The sequence below is a fragment of the Varanus komodoensis genome, unplaced genomic scaffold (assembly GCF_004798865.1).
Source record: "Varanus komodoensis strain SLA01 unplaced genomic scaffold, ASM479886v1 scaffold72, whole genome shotgun sequence".
NCBI classification, from domain to species: Eukaryota; Metazoa; Chordata; class Lepidosauria; order Squamata; family Varanidae; genus Varanus; species Varanus komodoensis.
In genome coordinates this window covers 1,390,661-1,418,118 of record NW_025336374.1, presented here as the reverse complement: position 1 = coordinate 1,418,118, position 27,458 = coordinate 1,390,661, and the positions used below count along the sequence as shown (strand labels likewise).

Below are 27,458 nucleotides of genomic sequence, written 5' to 3'. Positions count from 1 at the left end.
AGGTTGGGGAAGGCTAGTATATAACATACAGCTATATCCCGTCATGGTTCCTACTATCACTTCTCTGCTGCCACTTGTATTAAATTTGGGCCTCCTGGATCCAAGCAAAATTTATTGACTGCTTCACTTGAATCCATGTCTGCCTTGTGAATTCGAGCTGCGCTTCACCCCTGCTGTTTCCAGGTGGCAGGCATGTGCCTGTGTTGCGAGAATCAGGTGACCGAGAGAGAACTATGGGACCCTTCCTTTCTCCCAAAATAATGATTAAGAGCGCATGATGGTATCCCTGGATTTGGGTATGCAGTTGACCGACAACAGATCCTGTAATAGAAACAGGAAGCATTTACTTGGTAGTCCAACTGGGAAACTATGTGTGCATGTTTGTTTATTTTTTGCAGAAGTGAAAGAGTTTGTTGAACCTTCAATGAATAACTCTTGTTTGACATGGAGGAGATATTATGGAAGAACTGGAGCAAATAAGACCTATCACGTGCGTGAAACATTCTTCTTAGCTTTCTAGTGGGGGCAGGCAAGTTCCTGAATGTGTGAGAGAACATGCCTATCTCCATGAAAATCTTGCAAAATAAAATTGCCAATGTCTTTCTTTCTTTCTTTCTTTTTTTTTTTGAAAGAGCAACATGACTTGAATGACTAAGATAGCTTCTAGATGGGACAGTGTAAGAAGTCATGCAATATACAAAGAACTGGTCTGGGCTCAAACTTTCTGGAGACACTTGCATCTTGATAGATATGTAATTGTTTCATGATATAAATCTGATAGATAGCTAGATAGATGATAGATAGATAGATAGATAGATAGATAGATAGGGCAGAGGTGCTTCTGTATAAACTTGCTTGTCAGCCCATCTTTAATGCAAATATGCTATTTCTGTTTTGCCTCTTATTGTACTCTAGATACGCAAATCTATACAGGTTTATGGACTAGTTTAAGTGCCATGATGTCTCTCCTTGTAAGGGTGCTGAGAATTACCTTCTACGAACTTTCCCCTGCCTTGCAAAATGGTAGTCTCCAGAATAATCTGGAGAGTTGTAATTGAGTATTAAACTGACTTATATTGTAGATATGTCCTGAAGCTATGTTTTTAGAATCTGCTTCTTTTTTGTTTCTTTTGCAGCTCACTATGATAAGAATGCTAGGGAATGAATCAATAAAAACTACAGATTTATTGATTACTCCTCCCACAACAGAGGAGGCTGTAAATGTGTGTTTGCCGCTACGTCAGGATGCAAATTATACTGTGGAAATCATTGCAGAATCCATAAATATGCTTTTACGAGTCAGAATAACAAACCCAGTAGTTGGTAGGTTCTACACTTGTACAAAATTTTGGTATTAATGATCAGGAATGGTGATTCAAATGATCTTAGGACTCTTTTGCTCCTAGATATGGGATTACATTTCCTCAAGTTCTCTGGGGAGTCACATAAATAAGTCTAAATTTGTAGTGTATAAATATTTCCCATGGTAATAATTTTAGATACCATACAAAAACACACACCCCGTGGTAATAATTTTAGATATCATACAAAAACACACACCATGAATGACTTGCCAGTTGTAATGAAGGATGTGACAGAGGTCATTGCCTTAGGATATTACTGGCTTTCCTAAAATAAAACCAAACTGCACACTCTCCATTTAGAAAGCATGCACATTGCAGTGTTAACTCGTTTAACTAAATAAAAATGAAAAGGTTTCAGTGTATTAAAAATAACATAATGTGCAAACCATATTTTATTTTATAATGTGATGACAAAGATGCTGCTTGAATTGATGTGATAGCTCAAAAGAATGAATTTCTGGGGAAACTTTGCAGTCCAGCTTTTGTGAGGGGAGGGAAATTGACCATTTGGCTATGATTAAGTGGATTGCTGAAGGATGACAAAAATTTTAGGCGAGAAATCCTCGGGAGAACAAAAACAGAGTTTAATGCAGAGTTTAATGAAGTCTACAAAATAGGCTATTGGTTGAGGAAATAGGAAGGTAAGACAAGAAAATGCTAATGGGAGCTTTGGCTATGGGGCAGTATAGAAATGAAATACATAAATAAGTAATGCAAGAAGGGCCACTGAATAGATCCCACAATACTTAAGGTCAGGTAGGGCTATATGCTGGGAGATGATGAGGGAAACCAGAGTTCTTCAAAAGCTGGTCAAGTGGCAACTACCATGTTGTTACCTGTTAACCTGTAAAAAGCTGTAACAATAAGCAGGAAATAAATTTCACATACTGATTTTACCTAACAAGCCAATTCTTGAACTGCAAGCTTCTGCTTTATATTTTTTCGTGTATGTTCTGGTTTTAGTAACAAATTTGCACTGTAATACAGAGTTGATTTAAGAATTCAGAAGTATTTAGCCCTCAATTTCTCTTCCCACAGTACCCCCTTATTTTCCAGAAAAGAAAGTTGTGTTCAGCAATATCTCCATATTTAATGACACCTGTATTAGATGGCAGAGAGAATCAGAAAGAACACAATTGGAGGAAACCTATGTGGTAAGTGAGGCACAGCTTCTGAGAGTAATGGGGAAGTAGTGAGCGTGAGGCCCAGAGACACTGCCTTGTAGGGCATTTACTGCTTGAGATGTGTCCATTCATCCTCTTACTTCTTCTGGTATGCGGGCTTTCCAGATTATGGTAGATTTCTAAGAACCTGCTTGTTCAAGAGACAACAGGGAACACAATAGGCTTGTTTATATAAGAAGGGCAGCAGTAACTCTGTCATATCACTTTCATCCAGGGCATGAGTGCTCAAACTACGGCCCAGGGGCTGGATCCGGCCCGCCATGCCCATTTATCCGACCCAACATGTCCATTTGGACCCACCGCACACCCGCCGCTGACGACCATGCCCCGCGCATGGGGAGGTAGCGGTTTGCTTGCTCGGGGAAAACGATCTCACAGCAAGCAAGCCGCTGCCTCATGCGCCTGCTTCACGGCACGCGCCCGCCCTACCTCGCCTCGCCTCCCCTTGCCGCATGCACCTGCCCATGCCTCACCACGCCCCCCGCCCCCACCTCGGCATGTGCGTCCCACATGTGCCACCCCTGCCCCCACCCCCTCGCCGGCCCACACGTACAGCCAGGCACCACCTTTCCAGCCCGTGCCCAGCACCGGCACCTTTCATCTGGCCCCCTGGTCAAAAAGTTTGGGGACCCCTGATCTATGCTGTCAGCAATTACTAAGCTTACGAAGGAAACTGAGCCAGCTCGTTGAGAAATGTGCTGGCTGTAGCATTAATAAACAGTTTTATCAGGTAGCATGAACATTTGTAAAGGAAGCTTGTATTCTTTGGTGAGGACATTGTGTTTACACTTCACAGATTGTGACAAGTAACGATGGAGGAAGATTGTGCAGATGAGAGATATACAGAACTGGAGCTGTGTGGCAGGGATGGGTAACACGCAGCCTATCTTTGCAGTGCTGAATTTTGCACTTGCAGAGTTGGGGTGGGGATTGTCAATTTTAGTACCACAATGCAATAAAGAATTCAGAATTTGTTCTCGTGCTAAACCTGACCCCTTTGGAGTGCTGTAGGGGTTTGGTGCTGAATTTTAGCTGCTGAAAAAGCTTGGTGGCAGCCCGTGGAGTAGGAATGTCTCGGGGCTGGAAATAGTCCTCGGGCACCATGAAGTCACCCACCCCTGCTGTATTCCTTTCAGGAGAGGAGAGTAGACTTGACTCAGGCAGCAGCTCCTGATGCAAAAGAGTTTGAGGTGAGGGGGGAGATTGATATGCCTTAAACTGACAAGCCACTCACTGATAGGGCATTCCGGCTGCTGGCATACCCATAACATGAGTTTGTTCATTTATTTGTTTGCCACGCCGCTCTCCTATTGGCACTCAGCATTGTGAAGTTGGATTGATCCCGAGGACGGAGAACCAGAACACTAGATCTGTCTTCAGGGATATTAGTTGCCCCCTTCCCTTGGCACTCAGGGTCCTGGAGGTTTAGCTAGGCTGGGCGGATTGCTGCTCTGAATGGGCAGAAGGTGGTCCCTGGGGGCTGGTCTGCACAAGCCACAGAAGGAGGGGCCCCAGTGGATTTCTGTAGCATTTCAGGTGGGGAGTCACACTTTTGAACTGTTCCCTACCTAAAAGATGCTGTTGGCAAGGGTGAGGCTAGTCCCTCAGGGAGCAGACTTGGACAAAACTGTTCCCTGTGCCGTATGGACTTTTTCTTTCCAGGGAACATTTTACAGTGGGGCTGCATTCTGAAGCAGCAAACCTCATAGGGACAAAAGACACATGTTGCTGAATCAGAACAAGGGTCTGTTTAATACAGCGTTCTGCTCTGTTACTGGCCAAGCTGCTGCCTGTGGAAACCCACAGTAGGATGTGTGCAACACCTCCCCACTGCCACTCGTGTTCTCCAGCCACTGGTGTACACTGGTGTTCCCCACCACCACCCCATCTCTCTCTGTTCCAGAGGAATGTCCTTTGGTCAAGGACTCCATTCTCGCAGCAGTAATTTGTTCAGGGAAGCTTGCCTGTAGTGAGCAGAGCCGTGGCCGAAAGAGGGCAGAGACATTCGGTTTGCTTTTTCTGCCTTGCTTCTGCTGCCTTTGTTCGCTCTCTCAGGATTCCGCCACTTGGATATAATGGCAACACTGGTGTACGTAGGAATACTGCCTGTGGAACCAGACGTAGCCTATGGCCCTCAGGGCTAGTACTCTGTGATTTTTTTCAGTTCCCTTTTAAAGCCATTCACTACATCTTGTGGAAATGAATCCCATAGTTTAACTACACGGGGTGGGTGGTGGGTGGTGGAAAGACTTCATTTTATCTCTCCTGAATCTCCGACCAGTTAGGTTCATGGAAAGACTTCAGGTTCTTATGTCTCCCTCTCCAGACCATGCCTGATTCTCTCCACCTATATTATGTCTACCCTTCTTGGCTTTTTCGAAGCTGAACAGTCTCAGCTGTTGTAAACACAGGGCAGTTTCTCCAACCCTTTGAACCATCGTACTTGTCCTTTTCTGCACCTTTTCCAGTGCTGGGTGTGGTAACCAGAACTGCACACAGTTTTCTGAATGTGTTCACATCATATATTTGCATAAAGGCGGTATGTTACTGACATTTTCACTGTAAAAATGTGGTTGGTTGGTGCCAACCATGGATGTGGGCCCATAGAGACTCCAGATATGGAGGGGTTTGCACTATGTTTGGTCAATACAGCATTTACAAGGTGAGCTGTCACTTCAAAGCAAAAATGCAGATGAGCTTTGCTTGCAAAAAGTGGGTGGAAGGGTTTGTCCCCTCTTGGTGTTGGAATCCTCAAGGAATTTTATGTTCTCCTAATGGGCCCCACCACTCCCAATGATTCCACCCATTCCCAAAACCAGAAGCTGGAAAAGTGCAGCCCCAGTCCTTTTTAAAAGAAGCTAGAAGGCTGTTTTCATTTGTTTTGTATGGCTTCCCATGGTTTCTTCATAGCAACATTTGCAAGCATGTCTGCATTTGTGCCTGTTGGGAGTAAGGGAACTAAGGGGACCACTCCAGAGAGGCTGTGAGTGGCTTTGGAAACAGAGATAACAAAAAGTGATCTCTTGGGTGGGGGGGGGGGGGGAAGAAAGTGGAGAGAAGAAGCCATAGTGAACCAAAACAGCTCTTGCTCAAGGCTGGGAGGAGTGAGCCAGTGGCAGCTGCCACACCCACAGTTAGGACAGTCATCCTGGTTTGATCAACATGCCAGGCCTCCACACATGAAACAAACCTTACTACAGACCAAGGGTTCTCAGGGTGGCCTATTATTTAAAAAAAGGAGGGAGGGAAGCAACAAGCAAACGAACCACACTGAGGAAAGCAGTTTGGTTTCAGATGACAGGACAGTCAACCATTACTCATGGTGAGTAATGTTGTGTAAATGTGTTAAATGTCAAAGGTGTTTAATTCAAAGCCTTGCGCATGCTTTGTTACAGTTTCACATCCAGGGGCTACGCTGGTATCAGAAGAAATTCTGTCATACAATGGCTCTCAATTTCACCACAGACTCTTGGACTCCGGAAGTGTGCTTTTACTTACATCCAGGCACCAATTACACTGTTAACATCTCCTCAGCAAACTCGAACCAACAGAGTGCGACTGTCTATATGATGACCCCAATCACTGGTAAGGCCGTGTTTTACGTATTTCTTTTTCTCCTTATAATCAGGCTACATCTTTAGAGTGAGAGTTCAGAAGCAATTGTACCACATTTTTCCCTTCCTGACACTTGCCTTGTTGGTTGAAGATGCTATCACTACTAGTGCATAAACAAAAATACAGAATGCTTAGGTTTTATGTAAACCACTAGTTTATGCCATGGTAGAATGAAAGCTAACCCTGGACTTCTTACTTTCTAATATTCTTCGGTTATAGGATGTGTTGAGGGACAAACTAGCTATGATGATGGTATGCGTATTTCATGTTGTTATGTCTGTCTGTCCCATTCATGGTGAATTGGGGTGGAATGGCAAAAGAAACATGGGAGATCGTCACTGAATCATTTTCTCTTCAATAGCTTGACCTTGCCTCCCACTCTTGCTCCAGCTGGTTTACTTTGTGCCTGGCTCATTTCCAGTATTGGAGCCTGGAAGTCTGAGCCACCAGTTGCTTGGGGACATGAGATTCAGGACCTTTGCCAGATGCTCCTTGGACCTGTTGGCCCATTACTGGAGAGGTAAACAGGGTGGATATGTGACTAATGGCTCCATTATGTCTAGTTTGTCCTTGGGTGGCCTCGGACAGTTGGTGGCTCAGATTCAGTGGCTTCCTTCTCTTCATGGAGCACCACTTTGGAGAAGCTTTCTTTCCTTCTGACCAGAGCTGGATCTACATTTCATTTCATTTCATTTCATTTCATTTCATTTCATTTCAGGGTCAACCTGTAGCCAGAGTTTTCTGTCAATGCACATAATAAAAGCACAAATAAAGCCAATAATGAAACCACACAATAAACTCGTTAAAAAGTGTATGTTTTTTAAAGGCAACAAGGCTGCTAGTTCAGGATTGTACCACCTGTTTTCTCTATGTCTTTGCTGCTGCAGGTTGCAATTCTGTGAATGGGCAGCAACAATGGGCGCCAAAATGAGAAATGTGGTTCAGTATAAGCATGTGTAAAGGGATGAATATCAATGAAAAAAATCCCATTTCAAGCATAAAGCTGATAGGATCTAAGCTAGTGATGGCTGACCAAGAAAGAGATCATGAAGTTGTAGTGGACAGTTCAATGAAAAGTGTGACTCCTGTGAAAAAGGCAGACTTCACGCTAGGCATAATTAGGAAAGGGATTGAAAATAAGACTACCATTATCATACTCCCTTATAGAAACCTTTGATGTGGCCACACTTGGAATACTGTGTACCCTTCTGGCCACAACACTGAAAAAAGAATATTGTAGAGTTGCAAAAAGTGCAGAAAAGGGCAATTTAAATGATAAGGCGGCTGGAGCAGTTCCCCTATGAAAAAGCTTGTCACATTTGGGATTGTTTAGATTAGAAAAAAGCCAAGTGATGGGAGGCATGATAAAAGGGTACAGAATTATGCATGCTGTGGAGAAAGCAGTTAGGGAGATATTTTTCTTCCTCTTTCATAATGCTGGAACTTGGAGTCATCCCATAAAGATGATTGGTGGGCAGTTAAGAGTTGCTAAAAAAAACATACATCTTCACACAGTGAACTGTGAAAATCATTCCTGCAAGATGTACTGATGGCCACCAATTTGGATGTCTTTAAAAGAGGGCTAGAGAAATTAATGGAGGAGGAGATTCTCAGTAGCCAATAGTCCTGAAAGCAGTATGCCACCTCTGGTGTCAGAGACGGTATGCCTGTGTAGACCAGATGCCGAGGAACCGGGGCAGCAGGATGCTGCTACACTCATGTCCTCCTTGCAAGTTTCTCATGGATAGCTGGCCGGCCACTGTGTGAACCAAGTGCTGGACTAGTAATCCAGACCCTGTGTCTGCTCCAACACGTCTCATTTTATGTTCTTACATGCTTTAAGTGGGAGGAACTGTCCCATATGTATGCAATAAAATTTACATCAGGGTAAACTTACATAGAGTTAGGCTGCTAAACACTAATCTGAACCCTGTTAACTTGGAATTAAATCCTACTGAAAAACAGCAGGAACTTTCTTGTACAAAGGCCAAAGACTGATGCCACCTCCTCTATTGGAAATCTTCCCATTATATGGATAGGAGGAAGAGGTGTGTCTTCACCTCCCTGCCCCCCCCAGAGATAGCTATAATGTTATTTATTAGTGGACCCAAATTGGAGTAACCTATTGATTGTGGATTCTTTGAGGCAGAAGGTTCCCAGCGATTACACTTAAAAGGCACAGCACCCTATTCTGTCTTTTCTCATTTAATTTTTTTTCTCTGGCAAAACAAACAAATAAACAACTGGAAAACATAGGCAAGTTACAAATTGATTTCCCTATAAAATTCTGTGAGTGAGGCAGTACAATGAAAACCACAGCTAAAAGCACCTTCTCACTAATAAAATCTTACAGCCATAGAAAAGCAGAACACTAAATGGCCTTCAGCACATGTGTTCCAGCTAGATAAAAACAACGATGGCATAAAGCATTATGAAGGACTGCGTACATTAAAAGTGGAGAGCAGATGACTAACAATCATGATGATACTGAGAGGAATTACTGCAAGCATGAATGATCTGAAACAGGTATAGGAAAGGCTTTCTCAGAAATTATATAAAACATTAGGTCTGTGCAGTTGTTGAACATGTAAGCTTTCCTAATAATGAATAATCTTTATTTCTCTTGCTCTGTGAAGAGTGTCACCTGCTTACCCAGCTGACTTTCTGCATCCCCTGCCTTCTTATCTGTCATCATCCACTAGGTGAAGCTGTTGATCTTCAGCGGATAAATTTGTCCCAGCGTTTGCAGAGTTGCTGGGTTTTTTCTTATCAAAAACACAGAAGTCCTCTTTGTATTCTTCAGAACCTAAACTGCTACAATAATCTCCCTTTTCTAGCTGTGGAGTGTAGTTGAGCTTAAGACATAAAATAATCCTGGTATTTTGTTCTGGTTGATAGTCTATTATTGTAGTTGTCAAATATTGTGGATAATACTACATTTTTAAAAAGCTCCCTGAGGAGTTTGCTGCCGTTTTTGTCCACTGACTTCTAACCAGATATAACAGTATGTTTGTTTGTTTGTTTGTTTGTTTGTTTGTTTATTTATTAAAACAGTTCTATACCGCCCCTTGCTGAAGCCTCGGGGTGGCTTACAACACAATAAAATACAAAAATAACAATATAAAATTAAAATTAACAATATAAAATAAATAAAAAATATAAAAGAATGATTCATCTCTCTGTATTCCAGTCCTGCGCAAAATGTGACTCACCAAGTCAGATTCATCAACCTTGTATTGGATCTTGGCAGCTGTTTGATGCTCTTCCTCCTCCTTCCCTCGATCTTCTTCTACCATTCCCAGAATGACAGCAAAAGCGGGTTTATTGGCTCTGCTAGAAAGGAAGGACAGAGAGTTTAGCCAGTGGGTCACAAGTTGCAAAGTCAGTGCTATTCCTTTTTATCCCTTGAGCAGATAACTTCCTCCATCTATATTTAAATGACTGGTGGTCTCAATAGCTTTATAGCCAAGATAGGACTAAGAAAGGATTGAGGAGGAAATGCATGTAAAGCACCCCCCCCCCTGCAGTTTGTCTAAATATATGCACCTTTTGAAAGGGGCAGATTTATATGGAAAAGCAGGACATGTGGAAAAGGGATTCTTAACCTTTTCTCCACCTGCTGTTTTCTATTACTTTTATCATTCCCGCGCTGCCTACCACTGCATGCGAAATAGATTTCTTATTTTTATAAGATAAAAGGAAATCAGCTCTGTTTACGGCAAATAAATACTCATAATTTTAGATCCTATCACACTGCAGAAATGTAGTGGATAAAATAATAGGGATAAAATACTAGGCAGCAACATTTAACCGATGAATCAGAAACATCTGCTAAGACAGTCTGTTCCTAATTAATTGCAGTACCATTTTTTAGGCAAAGGGTTTGAAAAAATTCATGGAAATGCTTATGAAAGCTGCAGGTAGAAAGCGTTGTCTTTAAAAAGCCATTTCATCAGCTTTCACACAGGAGGAGGGAAAATGTCTTTCACTATACCTCCTACCACACATAAGAATCCCTTTAAAAGGGTGCTGTTGCTTCAGATATGTTGGATTGGATTCAGAGTGAAGCTGTGCCTGGTTTGAAGACATCTCGCCTCCCATGCCACAGCCCATCCCATTCCCGAATAGCAGGAAACCCTTTCCAGGGACTTTCCAAAGGAGGCTGCCGAAGAAAGCAAGGAAGTCACCTTCCACAAATCCCATGGCTTATGCATACGTCCAGATCCAGCCCATGATTTTACTGTCATGCAACTTCAATTGATGATACATATAACAAATCAGCTTTTCATTCCATATTGAGTGACAGTAGTAAAAAGGGAATGTACACAATGATCCAGGTGGACACAGTGGGCTGTCCATCTTGTGACGTACTGAGACTGGGTTCTAGTTCCCTTGCTGACTTGACAGCATTCCTTGATGGTTTCCAAGATTGAGGCCATAATGCCAAGATAGTACATGACCTGCTATGTTGTATTTTATATCCTACTTACTCTCTTAAATATATTTTCTCCATGCATTTTTATATACATGGGAAAGTAGCTTTTAACTCAGTGTGTTTTATAGACTATTGATTTTAATTTCAACCAGAATATTTTTAAAGAGAAGAAATGTTTTTTTTTTTTTTTTTTTGGGGGGGGTAAATCTTTAAGAATTATTTTTTTCCATTTTGTATAAAAGGGGGGGGGGGTTGAAGGACAGCAACTAGATATAGGAAGAGTTGCAGTGAAAAAGTCAAGGTGAAGAAGCATTGTGTGAATGCACATGCCTGGTTGCTTGCTCTTCCTCACTTGCATACACAGAGCCAATTCTCTGTGCAAAGATGCCACCTTTCAAAGCTGTTCTTGTTTACTAAAATAGGCTCTTGGGGTTCCATTACCTGCGTTTGCATGTCATTTACTCTGAGCAGTTACTTGCATGCAGTCTGCTCCTCTAGCCTGAGATCATGATTGCTGGAGTTAAATGTGGCTCATTTAATGATTCTGTATATAGTTTCTGACCTTCCCAGTCCCTTCCATAACTAACCTCTGATGCACATTGGGCAATTAACATGCTACAGTTATTGTATATACTTGGTAATACCTTCCTTTCTTGTTGACTGTATCATGTAAATGTTGCCACCTGGGAAGCTCTTCTGTTTTAGAAGAGACAAGAGGCAAACATGGATAGCAGGCTGCTAAAAGATTTTGCAAACTAAGACCTTTTCACAGCTGATTTAAAAACCATTTAGATACAGCCTCAATAAACAGGTATTGCCTTAATTTTCAGCCACCATGCTGTTGTCTTCTGCATATTGAGAGCCTGCATGGTGTATTGGTTAGAGTGCTGGGCTGGTATTCAGGAGATGCCAGTTCTGGTTCCCATTCAGCCATGCCGCTCTTAGTGACTCTTAGCCTAGCCTACTGCACAGGGTTGTTATTGTGAGGATAAGGTACAGAGGAGGAAAATCATGTAAGCTTCTTTGGATCATGTAAGTTGCTTCCTTGAAAAAGGAAAGAAGTCAGCATATTGATGTTAATTTGATATGTATTGAAGTTAACTGATATTTATTACTCAGAGGCCACAAGTGTGCTGTCCAGATGTGTGCAGCTTTTATTCAGTCATTTTCTCCTGCACTGGTCCTACACAAAATTAAAGGCGCCTCAAAAGCTGCAAGATATCTCAGGGTGCACTCCTGTGCATCCATAGGTAGAAGAAAGCCCTGGGGAATGCTGGGAGTTGTATTACGCTTCTGTCCAGATATGCATAGGATTGTGCCCCTGGTGTTTCCAAAGTTAGTGAATGATCTAGGGCAGTGATGGCGAACCTTTTAGAGACCTAGTGCCCAAACTGCAACCTCAAACCCACTTATTTATTGCAAAGTGCCAACACTGCAATCAGACTTGAATATGATGCTGCAGATTCAGATATGCCAGGGGGACAGCACAACATTAAAAGAATCTCAGTCTCTTAACTAGAACACCTCTTTGCTAAATCTTAAGGTATTAAATTTCAATCTTTCATAAGAAAACCCAAAACTAAAATCTGGTGTTAATAAAAACAAATGTATTAAAACTCACAGCCGGTCCAAGCAAATATACATATATATCCTTGCCAGCGCACTGACCAGCCATGCGAAAGCTCGGGTGAGTCGCGGCTAATGAGTTGCGACTCGTGACGTCATTGCCAGACACCGCTACTCCTTTCCAAGCGTGCGCATGGCCCCTGTGTGAGCTGTTATCCGATGCTCGGCTGCTGGGGCAATGCTGGGGCAACTTGGCTCATGTGCCGACAGAGAGGACTCTGTGTGCCCGCTGCGGCACGCATGTCACAGGTTTGCCACCGCCGAACTAGGGGATTCTTCACCCTTTTGCAGGTTTTGGAAAAGGGCAGAAAATACATCTCCATTGCTTAATGCTGAACACTGGAAGGCAGCGAGTGACCTCTCTGCATCTCAAGCATCTCTGAGGCTTTGCATAACAGGAACAAGCTCTCGGAATACCTCCAAAATGAAGCATGACGCATACACAGTCTAGGCTGCCCCTAAAACTTGGCTGGCTACCAAGCCCTAGGAAGGTTGCCGGCCTGTGTTTATCCACACCACTGAGTCCAAATATTTTTTGAAAACATTGATTTTCAGCTCCAAAAGCCAATATTTACTGTGTAAGTAAGCATTAGATTTTCAGTTCTCTTTGAACCAAGGGGATACAGCTCTTGCCTTGAGATGGAGCTTTGTGGAGGCCAGCCTGAAATTATGATATAAACAGACAAATATGGAAAACAGCATGCATGCACACGGAGACAGAACTTTGCATGCTGAAATGATTGTGTTACATCTATAAAGGACTATCGAACGTCATACCTTACTCTTTGAGTAACTTCTTACAACTAGGTAAGAGAAGACTTTTGCATGAGGCAGATGATAGTTTTATTTGTTATGCTTATGGTGCTTTGTTGGGTCTATGCTGGATGTTGTCTTTCTCTGGTAACAGCTTGCATACTGCTTTTCTTGTTGAAATAGGACCATGTTTTTATTTGGTTGTTTTTATCCTGCTATTTTTGATGTAGGGTTGCTGTGGATTTCATTATGGATTAATGTTTGTAAGTTGCTCTGGTTCCTTAATAATGAACAACAGGTATGATATATTTTAATGTCTAAATAAATCTATCCTGCACTAATGGGACTAATACACAGTTTTCTTTTTCAGAACCGCAATCTCCAGAAGTAGAATTTATAACTGTACATGGCTCTGTGCCTTTGTTCAGCCTGAAGAAGGCAGAAGAAAGAAATGGGCCAATAAGGTCTCTGGGTTTTATGCTATTCTAGTCCCTGCTCAGCCATGGAGAAAACTGGGTGGCTTTGGGCCATTCACAGCCTCTCAGCCAAACCTACCTCACAGCGTTGTTGTTGGGAGGATAAGATTGAGAGCAGCAGGAGGAGAATGATGTAAGCTGCCTTGAGTTCCTTGGAAGGAAAAAGGCAGGATATAAATATTAATAATACTGTGTTTCAGTAACCACTTGATTTGTTTATGCTTGAATCCATTGTTCTCAAATGCTATCTTACCAGGTGATTTTGTCCCAAATACTTCCAAATGTTACTGTTAATTCAGGGGATTTAATTTCTCCTTCCTCATGTGAGTTTATCTTGTATAAATTGCTGCTTCTCCACCCAAAGATCTAGTGATCCTCAAATCACAAATGCAAGATCATAACTTTCCATTCCTAAGCATTACCTCAAATGTAGCACTCCTTAGTTTTATGCCTATAGTTACTCACATATTTGAATCTCTGTTCAAGAATTAATTCTGTGAATTGATTAGGATGGGTAAAGGATACCAAGGGACCTTTGATCTGTGCTGAGTTATTAATGCAGGTCCTGGCTGATTGTGTCACCTCATCCACAAATGCTTTGGGTGACGGGGTTAAGAAGTTGCCAGTTGCCCCTATGGGTGAGGCACTGCAAGCAGGGTCACATGACCCAGACACTAGTTGCCCAGCTGAGAGGGACCCCTAAGGTTCTATATATTGCAGGAACCTTTGGAGAGTGTAATGCGGATCCGTGTACTCCATGAAGAAATAGTCTCTACCTTCGAAGACTTGGAAGGTACATATAATGCAATTCTCTGTGTGGCATAAATAAATATGCATCACACTCTCCACAACTCCTTATGACATAGAAGCCTCCTCCATGCCCATCATTAATTAGCAGTAAAATGAGTCATAGTCCCCCACCTGGATGGGTTCAATGGGACTGAGGAAATAGATGGAACAAGAAAGATATCCATGGCTACCACTCCTGATGACTCTATACTACCTCTGGTATTAGAAGGTGATGCGCACTCACTATTGGTTGCTAGGATATGTGAGTGGGAGGGCACCATTGCACTCATGTCCTGCTTTTGCAGCACCTGATCAGTCACTGCGAATCTTGATAAACCTTTGGTTCACACCAGCATGACTTGATAAACCTTTGGTTCACACCAGCATACTTGCTGCAGTTACTCTTCTGTAAATCCACTGGTCTGAAGAGTTCAACTCCAGTTTTACCAATATGTTTCTGAATCTTTTAGGACTGCAGGTTATTTCATACAGGAGAATATATCATTTAGGGAGAGCAAGCGATTAAGGCCTTTGAACAGCCCTTTGAAGGGAATCAGTGGATACGTCAAAAGGCAATTGTGAATGTAAATAACCTCTAAAACTACTTGATGCTTTTCTGTCTCTTTCTAGCTCCTACCAAGTGATTGCCATTCCCTGGAGTTCACAGTGCGACTTTAATTGTTATTCCTTGACTAGCCTCTCCTTCTTCAGCAAAGGCACTGACTCAGGTGGCTATGTGGCAGCTGAATTCCCAGCTCACGTTATTGCTGACAATATGGTGGACTTTGCCCTTGGAGACAGACTATACTATGGAAAATTTTACAATGCTCCCTTGAAAAAAGGAAAAGATTACTGCATTATACTGAAGACTATCAGTGAATGGAATGGGGTAAGAATGCTGCTGAGTTTGTTTGTTTGTCTGCAGGAGAATTATACTTATTTGATTTATTCCCCGCTCTTACAAGTTCCCAGGGTGGTTTACAGCAAATTAAAAGCACAATAAAACGAATTTAAAACATTAAAGCGTCACAACATAGAGCAGCAGTATTAAAGTAGTCTGCACATTTAAAATGGAGCAGAAAGCAGCAGAAAAACAGCTTGCAGATTTTTAAAAGGCTGGAGAGCATAAAGAGTTCTTTCCGGGCACTGAAATGACATCAGGGTGAATGATAACCATCTGAGCCCTGCCTAAGCAGAGCGTTCAGCAGTGGAGCTGCCCCTGCAGAGTAGGCACTTTCTCCTGCTGTGGTTGAGATGGCAGAGCACCCAAAGGCGGCTTTCTGAAGATCCTCGTGTGCAGGCAGACACACGAGACAGTGAGGTCTGGGACAACAGTCTCATCCAGTCCACCCTTGCAAGGCCTTAATCTCTGTTCAAATGTCTGGAGAGAGAGGAATTTCTGCTTGCTTTCACTGGGGACCTATGAAAGTCACAGCCCGTTTGCGTGTGCTGCAGTACTTACTATTAGATGGTCAGGTAAAGATGGGCCCACGGCGGTGGCCATCTTTTGTCTATACCGTGCCCCGGGTGCAAAGGCACGTGATTTTTGCTGACATTCCTGCAGGCATTTAAAGTGAGTAACTGCTGGGCTGCACCTCTGCACATGTAATAAGAAAGAAATGAAAAACAGCTCCCTAATCTACCTGCCAGTCAGCTTGAAATGAGACATTGAAGCTTGCAACAAGCAAGCTTTCATTTACTTTAATATCTGGTTTTCCAAATTCTTTTCAAGTCATTCACCCTGTCCAAGTGAAGGAAGCTTGCTTATACTTTCAGAAATCCTTATCACATGGAGAGAGAAAAGAGACATGCCTTTTATAGGATTAAAAACAGAAGTTTAAAACTAAGTTACCCTGTAAGGCACATGCACAAAATCCTATTCACATACTGGAATTAGAGATGTGAATATTTAGGGAGCAATAGCTGATATGTGTCGGGCTCATTCTATTAAATTGCATGTGCTTTATTCTGGGCTCCAATTTTCACTAATGCTATCTGTTCACTTCTTACAGGGTTTTTCAGTTGGTCAGGGAATGGAAAAAAAGGGTTGAGAGATAAACAGGTGGGATCACATGACACAATAAGCAACAGTAGTTATTTACACAAGCTGACATGTTGTGTGGTCCAAACCCCATTGTGATATTTCAGCGTAGTACAATCGATTTTGAGAAACCCCAAACAGACTTCAACGTGAGAAATTATACTTGGGCTTCTGAGCTTCAGCAAAACTTGGAGCACAGAAGGCGGAAAAACTAATGGTTACCTTCACCTCAGAGCATCTCCCTCTTCCTTCCAGAGGTATAAGACAGATCAACTTGAAGAATTCTGACCAGAGGGGAAAGGAGGAAGTGGTGGGTTTTCAGCTGTATTACTTCTTCTGGCAGCAAAGCCCATCCATTTGATAATGGTGAAATAATATTCAAATTAGCTTGTCAAAGCATCCTTTTGGCAAGCAAGAGGAATGGCACGAGAGAGGAATATCCTGTGTCATGTAGAACGGCAGCCACTGCTGTCCCCATGCATGGGAAGGGCTTTTCTGAGAAGCTCCTAGGAGGTGACGTGGCTGCTTTCTACAGAGTTGCCCAGCTGATTTCCTCCCCTTTTGCCTGGGGTGGGCTGGGGACCCCCTTTTGCTGGCGCAGTTGCCTCCAGAACAGGAGTGGAGGGTGCCTGACTGGTTCCTTGCCTTTGGTACTGCAGTTCAGGGCATGAGCCCTGTTTGCACAGGAAAGACTGCTCGACAGCTCCAGTGAACTGGACTCCCCTCCAGATCCCTGCTGTCCCAGCAAGGAACCTTATTCCTCCCTGTGGTGTCTCGAGGGACCCCTCCGGGAGGACTGAGCAGGAATAAAATGGCAGATGGGAGGAGAGTGACTACAGTGAGCCTTTCAGGAGCATCCATGTGAAAAGCCACACACAGTGGGAGCCACACAGAATATTGCTTGTCTTGATGTGCGAACCCAGCCAGGATGTAGAACAGGAAGACTGTTCCTGACCCTTACACAGACTCACATGCTGTAGCTATGCTAGCAAAGCTCTGCCCCCATTGCAATTGCCATTGCTATGTGGTGTTCCCTTGATAGCAAGATGTAATTCGAATATCTGGATTTACTTCAACAAGGGTGCTGAACGTCTTCCAGGCCAAGGGCCAAACTTCATTTCAGGGACACTCTCAGGGGCTCCATTCCAGGGCTGAGTGGAGCTGGAGACAAAAGGGGTGAGCTAAAGTCTCAGCCTATTGTAGCTTTAAAAATACTACTGCAATGCCTTAAGAAGGGGAGTGAGGATAGAAATACCACAACGGCCACTTGAAAAAGGCAAAGTTGCCATTTGAGTAACCCTAGAGCAGGGGTCCTCAAACTTTTTCAACAGGGCCAGTTGAAAGGTGCCAGTGGTGGGCGCAGGCCAGAATGGCGGGGATAGGGCACGTGCATTGAGGCGGGGGCGCGTGAGGCAGCGGCTTGCTCGCTTGGAGATCGTTTTCTCTGAGCAAGTCCAAAATGGTCTCTGCGCAAGAAAGCCACTGCCTCCCCATGTGCGGGGCAAGGCAGGTGGCAGCAACAGGGGTGCAGGCACACTGAGTCCAAAACCTCTGAGGTGGGCCGAATCTGGCCTGCGGGCCATAGTTTGAGGACCCATACCCTAGAGGGCTGGATTAGGACCCCAGACAGGTTGAATTTGGCCCTTGGACCTGAATTTCTGCATCCTTGCACTGCAGCACAATGAAAAAGACTCCTAAGCTTTAATTAATTTTTTTTTTAAAATTCCACTATGATTTTTAAAAGTTCCTCTACTATGCTACTGTGATAATGGAAGTTCTGCAGTTGCTTGGTTCACCCTTCACATTTAGAGCAGAAAGGAATATTTCTGTTCCATTGTTGCTCTGTGGTACATTTTGCACCCGGCTCCACTCACTTTCTGGCTTACCTTGAAGGATTTTAGAAAGTCCTGGACCAGGTGCAGTTTGTTATAGCTTTCGTTTTGCATATTTTGTTTTCTTTACAGGTTTATGATGCAGATCAGTGCTTCTGTGATTTAAATCATAGAGCAAAAGGAATGTTAATGTTCCCAAGCAATCATGTGAATATTTGTTTTTGCTGTTATTCAATTAATGCACATATGTTATGATGTATTTCAGTAACCTGTAACTAAAGAAAGACACTAATGAAAAAATGCAACAAATGGTCCCTGTAAAGATTACAAAGAAATAGTAGATCTTGAAACCAGATTAAATAATTGAGGACCTCCAAATCTGGAGGAATTGTTATGTTTGCGCAAGTGTATGTATAGCTTCAGCTAATTTGGACTGCACTGTCTCTGCTGTGCTGTGTGAACTGGCTCTTCCTGTCCCACGTCAGGCAGTGTTCAGTCGTTCATTTAGCGCTAGGCTCTCTGTTCTTCTACTGAGCCATCCATGTTTCTTATTTGGTGAGTCTGGGCAGAAAGAAAGTTTTGCACACCTGTGGCAGCTTTAGAGTTGAATGCCAGATAGTCATGCCACATTTCAAATCTTTCATGGAATGGAGAGGAATTTCAGAAGTGGTTTATGATATGGCATTAAGTAGCTGAGAGATGGCCTGACTTTCAGAGGGAAAGCAAGTCCACTAAGCTTGCTCAGTTGCTTGGATGTGCCTACCAGAGCTCATTCAGTCTCATCAAAATCCTGGTCTGCTATCACCAGCAACCGTCCTTGCATTTTTTAAAATCACACTGATTACTTCACAATCATGGAAATTCATTTATGTGCATGTTTTAAGGAACAGCGCATGGTCTCTTGCTTCCATCCATCTCAAGGCAAACTTTTAAACACCATGTTGTCCGTGGGGTCGTGATGGGTTGGGCATGACACTGCGACTAAACAAAAAAATATCATAAAAACAAAACAGCTTTCACAAGGAGTATGATATATGTGTGGTAGGTCACATTATTGCTAATAGAAAACACATGAAAACATGACGTACCTTTTGCTCAGATTGCTCAGTTGTTCTAGTTCAGCCTTAAGGCCCGTTGTCATAGTTGTGTATTTGTCTGTGAGGAAAATACCTGGCTAAACAGAAATTACTTTTAGCACTTGCAGGGCTGCAGTTCTGTACCTGTTTACCTAGGACTGAAGTCCACTGAACTCATTTGGACTTAACTCTGAGAAAGCATGCACTGAAGGTCAGATGTCTTGAAATTTAACCTGCAGGATAGCACAAGGTGGATGTTTACCATTCAGTGTTTAGATTCAAAACACAGTGTGACCAGATGCCCAAAGGAGCTTTTAAGTATGATTCATGAGTCACATAACTCTGAGGAAAGTTTCAGAAAGTCGTTTGTGATAACGTCGGAGGGTGTATCCAAGCTGCACCCTTAAAGCAAGCCACCAAATAATAGGTTCCAGTAACAAATGTAGCACATGATCTTCAAACGCCTGAGAAAAATAAGCTTTACTTCAGCCCTCTAAAATCAAGGGGACAAGCAGCTGCTGATAAAGGGCCAGACTGCAACCAAAGAGAGATGCCCCTATAAAGTGTTGTGTGAAAATATTTCAGGCCTACTTCTCACCGTGGTAGTAAACATGTATCTAGCTATATGACTTCAGACTGCAGGTGAGAGCTCCCATCACAAAATGTTCCTCTTTATGAAAATAAATAATACCCTGATGATAGAAGCTAAGCTAAAATTCTTCTCCTTGTCATGGCAGTTTTCTATGTTCAGGGATTTAAATGGATAACCTTTCAGTTGTGTCAGAAACATATACGTAGACCTGGTTCTTATGTACCACCAACTGATGATTCAAACAGTCCTGATGCTGCCTTCTGCATGCTCGATATGTTCACTTTGTACTACTACTGTCCTGTTCATAAGCTTCTGAGGGTGACATGGAAACCTGGAGCACTGGGGTGTTTGGATGTTAAACAACCCAGCAGTTACCCCACAATCCATAGTTGGTTCCATTAGAGCTTCTAAATAGCTCATGAGTTGTTCATGATTTGCAGCTGCAACACATGATATTAATCCATGGTTTAAGTTCACATGAGTTCTAGGTTGTTTTAATGTGTGAATCCATTTTAACCATTACCAAAACATAACCCATGGCTTACTGTTGGACTGTAAGTCTGGGTCTTGGACTTTAAGTCTTGGACTTAAATCTGGGTGATTTAAGCCATGGATTGCTGCTATGTGTGAACACAGATTTGTGGATTGTTTGTAAGCTGTTTTGCCAGACTATGTGGGCAGTGGGCAAAAAACCAGCCACTTAAATATAAGTACTACAGGCCTGCAAAGGCATTTGGGATACAGAAGCAGTGTGCAAAGAAGGAGATAACCCAAGAATTGAGGGAAGAAACCACATTTTGTTCTGTCATCTGCAAAACAAATCCTAGCTAGGCCAATAAAACCTGGGCTAACCATGTGTTAAATAAACCATAGGTCAGCATCATGAACCAGGTTAGTGAGAACTAGGTCTTTCTCCTTTTGGAAAACAGTCATGCATGCCTGTGCTTTCTTTTCCAGGTAGGAAAGCAATCCTGTGTACTCTGGGCCCATATTAAAGGTAATTTTCCACTTAACTGATAAAGATACAACTGTTTGTTACTTCTGTTTTAAAAATAGCCATTTATATGACTTTATTATCATTGCACTGTAAAACAGGAGGAACTAGAAATACGCTATCCTTCCTCCATCACATAAAAGAAACTTTCAAATGTTTAAAAATATACATGCACATTCAGGGACAATTTTGTCTTCTGAGAGGGCAATCCTGTTAATCTCTGCTCTGAAATAAGCCCCATTAAGTTAAACGGTACTTACTCCTTGATATGTTTGTATAGTAGGAGTCTCCAGATGCTTTAGCCTACAACTAATTTTAAAGTTTGATGGGGAGTTGTTGATGGAGCACCACACACTGCCTGCTCCTGCACAGATGATTGCAGGCTATGTTATATAAAATAGATTTCATCTCCTTAAATCAGTAAGTTTAGATTTAGTAAGAAAGCAAATACCGTGTCTAGTTCTCTGTTCCCCAAATGATCAGCCCTCCCATGCCTGGTGAAAAACGCCACACTTCCTTGATTTTTTCTTTTTTATTTCAGATTCGTCATCTCCCCCTCAGCGCATGACTTTTGTTTTATTAGGGTCATGTGCTGCTCTTTGCTCCATCCTGTTACTGTTGCTTTGTGTAGCCTGGTAGGTACTGCTAAGTATTTGCTTTGGTAACTTTGTTTTTTCTGCTAACATTAAGTATGCTCAAAAGAGGAAGCAGCTTCCCAAAGTGCTCTATGTAATAATGCTAGGCTCCAAAATTAATTTAGTACCAGGATTATGTGCTCTCTCCCCCGGACGAGAACACTCAGATGAAAATGAAATCAGGGAGGCCTCCAAGCAGAGAATGATGGGTGACTTCACTTATGCCTACCATGACTGGGTAAATGTATTTTCCAGGCATTACGAAGAAATCATATTTCTTAGTGCCCTAAATGACTACCCTAGAATAGTTGGTCATATTGAATATTGCAGGACCCAGTACAAGATATAAACATAGTTGAACTGAAAGGAAATAATGACTCCAGTGATGTCAGATTTGATGTTTTCTAAGAGGAAAATTAACAAGGAAGTCCAACAGTCCTATTCAACTTCAAAAAGAGGAAGCATCTTTAAAATGAGAGAATCCACACAAAGAAAACAATTGCTTCCAAGTGCTTGAAGATTACTCAGAACAATAATCGTAGCTCTGCTAGAATGTATACCACAGAAGAAGTAGCACCATGTTCAGAAGGTCACCAGCATGGTTAGCAAGCAAGATGGAGGATGCTATCAGAGGGAAAGAGTCAGAAATGAGAAAAACTAAAGGGAACACAAGCTGACACAGAGAAGATGCAAGCAGACAATAGGAGATGCAAGAAAGAATTTTGAGGAGCACATTCCTAACAGCACAGAGGCCAGCAATTAAGAATCCTTCAACTATACCAAAAGCCAGGAAGGGAGGTGGTTGGACTGTTGGAGGATAGTGCACTTAAGGGAATATGAAAGGACAATAAGGAGGTTGCAGAGAATCTGATTAAATTCCTTTTATCTGTTTTTGCAACAGAGGAAATAGGACAGGGTGAGAGTTGGGGTTGATCCGATGTTTTCAGGAAGGAGGTCTGAGGTACTGAGGCAAATAGTAAGGTCCAGAGATGAAGCTCTCAAACTCAATGACAGATCTAAAGTTAATCAATCACTGGGCCCAAGTGGTATCTATCCTACATTTCTCTAAAAACTCAGATATGAAAAGACTGATCTTCTAACAACATCAGGCTAAAACAAAATCAAGTCCCTAAGTTCAGCCTCTGTACAAGATCAGGGCGATCCTGGAGATTACAGGCTGGTTAGCTTAACATACGTTCCAAATAAACTAGTTGAGAGTATTACTAATGATGAAATTAGTAAGGCTATAGAAGGACAGGTCCTGCTCAGAAAGACACAAGATGGATTCTGCCAAGGTAAGTCCTATCTTACTAAGCTTTTAGAGTTCTTTGAGAGTCAGTAGACATGTGGACAGGAGTGATCCCATAGCATTGTTTACTTAGACTTCTGCAGGGCTTTTGACAAAGACTTTTGAACAAAGCTAGAAGTCATGGAATATCGAACAGAAGGCAGAGAGTAAGTTGCACACTGTCCCTGTGGAAGGGTGTGAACAGAGGAGGACCTCGTGGATCTGTTTTGGAAACGGTGCTTTTCAACTTATTCATAAATTATCTTGAATTGAAATGAGCAGCAAAGTGGCCGGCTTTGCTGACAACACCAAATTCTTTAGGCGGATTAAAGCAAATGAGATTTCAAGGGATCACATCAAAAACTGGGAGAACTGGCATCACAATCACAGTATGAGTCACTTCAGATATGATAGGGAAATGTGGTCTGTTTAGAAATGAAAGCTTTCAATGAAGCGGTAGCTTTTTAAAGTAATACAGCAGAAAATTTACATTTGCTGCTTCCTAAATTTGGAAAAATGTAGAGTGCTATATGTTTCTTAATCCTTAATAGAGGTTTACCATTTTACGGAAATGACACAAATATAATCTGATGATGATCTGAATGGGGCTGCACTCCAGCTAAAGCAATAGCGGTAACCCATGAGTGGCTTGTACCCTTTGCTATTACTTCTGGTCTAATAGTATCATCAAGCAATACTAAAATACATCAGAGGACAGTCTGACAGTTAAGAATCACTTAACTTTGTACATTTATTAATACATGTTGTGTTTAGAATTGTGATGCAGTTTTGAAAGTTGATAGATACACATGGAACTCTTGAATTCAGCTTCTTTTGATGGGCTGAGCTGCGAATGATTTGATCTTTTTAATTTTGATGGCAATTTGTAGTTAGGTACTCTTCTGTGGATCTCTTACAAAATTGTTCAATGAGTATGGCATTTGCTAATATAGCACCCTATCAGCAGAACTACAATTCTACTATTTTATAAGATACACAAACAATATAACTCTCAACAAATACTGTAGAATTTTCTAAATTCTGCTTTTGAGGATGAACACCAGCTCAAAACATTCAAATCGCTTAATCCTGCAATAGATTGTGACAGTATTTGTGGTTTTTGTTATTTTCTGTAACGCTGTGCTGTAACCATTAAGTAACTGAATTATTTTATTTTTCTTTCCAACTCATGCCATGGTTCTTCTCTGCCTAGCGCAGCAGTACACGTAGCTTCAGCTGATCTGGCCAGAAGAAAAGCTGGACTTATACCTGAGACCAAGATAGTGACTCAAACTGCCTCTCTTCTCTAATGTGGACATTCACTGCTAATTTTGAAGAAGAATAAAATGAGAAATTGGACTGCTTTTCACTTGAAATGCTCAGGAAGAACAAATTCATTCCCAGAATATCAGCTTCTTGCATATTTGGGAGTCAAATGATAGTTTCTGTTTGATTCCTCATTTCCTTCATATTTTCCATTCCTAAACTTTATTGGGTGAAAAGTGTCCTGAACACACTCGTGTAAATGTGAAATCCTTGATGATTTATTGTGCTAGCTCAGGACAATTGGTCGCTGTTCCTTGCAGGGTTGTGTTGCCTGTTCTCTTTAAGGGAAACTCTTTTCAGGTTATGCAGGGCCTTTTCTCCACAAGAATTGCAGCATTCACCCTCCCTTTTCTCATTCATACATGCTAGCCCATGCCATTAGGTCACTCCTCCCGAAGTTGCCCAACATGCCGCATGGCTTGTGAGGGCGTTCTTATCAGGCTGGGCAGACAGCCAGTGTCGATACTAATGATATATGCGCATCACCCAGATTAAAGGCAGACCTCGAAGTTATAATTACTGGGTTTGCATGCAGCAACAGCCCATCAAGGGGACTATTGTGTCATTTGCATCACACCCACAGGTGCCCTGGCTTAGACACGCTGAAGGTTATCTGTTGGTGCCCGGCATGACAACAGCCCCTAGAGGTAAAGCAGCTCACAGAGGGCTGTTGTATTATGTTCACTGCCTTCTATTCTTATTGAGATGGTCTGTGACATCAGGCTGTGATTGCAAAGGCAGTGAGCGCCTTAGTTGATACCATGTGTGATTCCATTCCTGTCCGTGGAATCCCATTAAGGGCAAAATTTTCAAAATGATGCTGCTCACTTGTACATTATTTTTTTCCCCATTTTTCACTATGTTACTTCTCCCCCCCTCCCCACCCCTTCCCAACATTTTGGTTTTGGCACTGAAGCGCTACACTTTTTCTTCGGCCAAAGAGCATTCATTGTACACACGGAAAGCACATACAACTGTAGCCTGGTACCCGCTTCTCAGGATGAAAAGCTGCTTTGGAAGAGAATGATTTAAAAATAGAGAACCAGCAAGGAAAGGATCACTTAACCTTTTCCTACCAGTTGCCATCTTGCTTCAGTTCTCAAACAGAGATTTGAAAAACTGGTGGGGATGGGGATGATTTTGAGCCTTAAAAAGGACTGTCGGATTTCAGTTATATGCAGTAGTGTGAAGTTGGACATCTTGCATCTCTGTTGTAGGAAACTAGTGGCTACTGCTTTGGGCTGCTGAAATTTGGAGCAAAATACTGTTCTAAACAAGCGAAGCAGAGTGGCCAACCTGTTTTCCACTTGAACTGTCACTGTTTTGAATTTTATGTGTAATTCCTTGCTCACACTTCTTTAATGCAACAAATGGCTGGTGTTGCATTGTTCCTAAGTATGGGGTATCAGGTACTCTGACAGTCTCTGCAACTTCAAATAATATTGCCACCCTGCTTGCCCTGCAGATGTCTTTTTTGTGGAGTGTTAGCATAGGACCACTAAACACCAGTGCAGGAGTTAAGTGAGATTCCCCGGGATTACCTGAGTCAGACACAACATTCTCCATGTAAATGTGTGTGTGGTGGGATTACAGCAAGGAGTGAAGAGGGCTGAAGATGAAGGGTGGTGTTTCTTAAAGTCATATCAAGGCGACCTGTTGTCTGTATCCCAAGAATAGCCTGTTTGAGGGCCAAGCTCAATGTGATGGTAAAAGGATCCTTCCATTCTTTGTTGTGGCCTCTGTGCGTCACGCATATGGGTGCTGCACCTGCACAGTGTCTGTGTGTGGGAATACTGTCTGAGCTCTACAGAGTTTTGGCAGGAACCCTGCCTCCCCCCCCCCCCCCACATATAAATAGGTGGAGTTCCCACCCTTCTTCAGTCCTCTTTCGACCACTGTTGGCTGTGCCTTGGGTCTCGTTGCTCTAGCTCTTTCTCATTGTGTGCATTTCATGTGCACATTTTTTTTAAAAATTGTGGTAAGCTCAGAGATCTATTCAGTATGACATCTTGCCTGACCTTTGGTGGCAAACTAAGCGAAGTGTAGCCGCACTGCACTGTGCTGTGTTAGGATCTTCTTTTGTGACACTGGTCTGTGACCTTTTTATGGGATGCCTGCTGCTTTTGAGAAGATTAGAACAGAACTGTAGAGTTGGAAGGGGCCTATAAGGCCATTGAGTCCAACCCCCTGCTCTGCTTCCACACGTGGTCACCCATCCAGCTACAGGCCAGCACCTTTCCTGCTTAGCAAAGACAATTCAGCATACTAGCTCAGTGTATAGCTATGAGGCAGGCTATTTCCTTCTCATAGCTGATTGGTCTTGCTCATAGTATTGACACCAACAGTGGGGAATTCTGGCCCAAGAACCAGATCCAGCCCTTTTGGGTTCCCTAACCACAGCCCCGTCCCCCTCTCCTCGCAGCAACCAATCACTTGGCTGCTCCCTTGTTTTTTTGCAGGATTTTTCCCATTCTGAAAGATTGAAAAAACTCTCCTAAGGATTAGTTACAGGGTGTAAATGCTTAAAATCTACATGGGCTGCTATTTTTTGTATTTTCAACCTCAGCCGCTACTGGACCGCAGCCCCTGAGAGCTTACCAACGTTGAAATCATACCAACTTACCCACCCTGATCTTCATGCCCCGGTCTTACTGTTCATGTCTCTTGCACTGGGCAATAAAAGCAGTTCATACATTTCCAGCAGCTGCATTTGGTCCTGATCTTTCCAGTAGGTGATCCCTAATAAAGAGGCCATATTGTATCATAGGGCAATATAACAAATCAAAACAAGTTTTACCATTTCTTGTACAGAGGGTGCACAAAGACCTAGAAAATAGCTGAAAATGCAATGAAGTGCAGAGGTAAAAATAGTGCTGCTAACAGAGTGAGGAAGTGTAGGAGGAAGTCTGTTAACTATGAAAGCTTTATTTAACTCAGCTAGTACTTGATGGAACTTCTGATACAGGGCTTATTTTGGTCTAGACTAGCATAACATTTCACCCTCAGGCAAATAGGTTCGACTGAAGTTCCATCACCTCCAACCAGTGGCCATGCTGGCTGAAAAGGCTGGGAGCTGTAGTCTAACATATTGAGAGGTTCCTGGGTTGGGGAGGGATGGATAGGGATAAGGGACCACCTCTCCATGGCAAGGCTTTGAACACAAGTTTTGGGGTGTTTTGATTATATCTGCAGATTTCTATGTACAGAACCTGAGCATATTGACACAGGGGGAACCCAGAGAGAGAGAAGTTGCCTTTTCACTCCAACCATTTCTCGGGTATCTCCATGCCTCATGGCTTGCCAAATTGTAGCTCTTTGTTTTTGCTTTTTTCCTACATTAATCCTTGTTTTTTTAGCCATTACTTTTGGTAATAAAATGCAATTACTATGTAGAGACAGGGGGAGACTTGGGGCATTTTCAGGCTCCTATCA

General features: G+C 42.5%; 1 protein-coding gene across 5 annotated transcripts in view; it reads left to right on the top strand.

Annotated features, from left to right (window-relative positions):
• Positions 1 to 26,726, top strand: part of SUSD1 (sushi domain containing 1) — a 57,696-nt gene extending 30,970 nt beyond the window's left edge. For 3 of the 5 annotated variants that reach the window (XM_044452402.1, XM_044452401.1, XM_044452399.1), the window contains 9 exons: positions 399 to 490; positions 1,137 to 1,323; positions 2,403 to 2,518; positions 5,944 to 6,133; positions 13,348 to 13,441; positions 14,873 to 15,131; positions 20,741 to 20,780; positions 21,319 to 21,412; positions 23,914 to 26,726. In XM_044452402.1, coding sequence (XP_044308337.1) covers positions 399 to 490; positions 1,137 to 1,323; positions 2,403 to 2,518; positions 5,944 to 6,133; positions 13,348 to 13,441; positions 14,873 to 15,131; positions 20,741 to 20,780; positions 21,319 to 21,412; positions 23,914 to 24,010 — 1,169 coding nt within the window. In that variant the 3' untranslated portion in view covers positions 24,011 to 26,726. Of the gene's footprint in view, positions 1 to 398; positions 491 to 1,136; positions 1,324 to 2,402; positions 2,519 to 5,943; positions 6,134 to 6,881; positions 10,746 to 13,347; positions 13,442 to 14,872; positions 15,132 to 20,740; positions 20,781 to 21,318; positions 21,413 to 23,913 lie in introns of those variants that run through there. The other 2 variants (XM_044452400.1, XM_044452403.1) reach the window with 2 other exon arrangements.
• Positions 26,727 to 27,458: the final 732 nt, after the last annotated feature.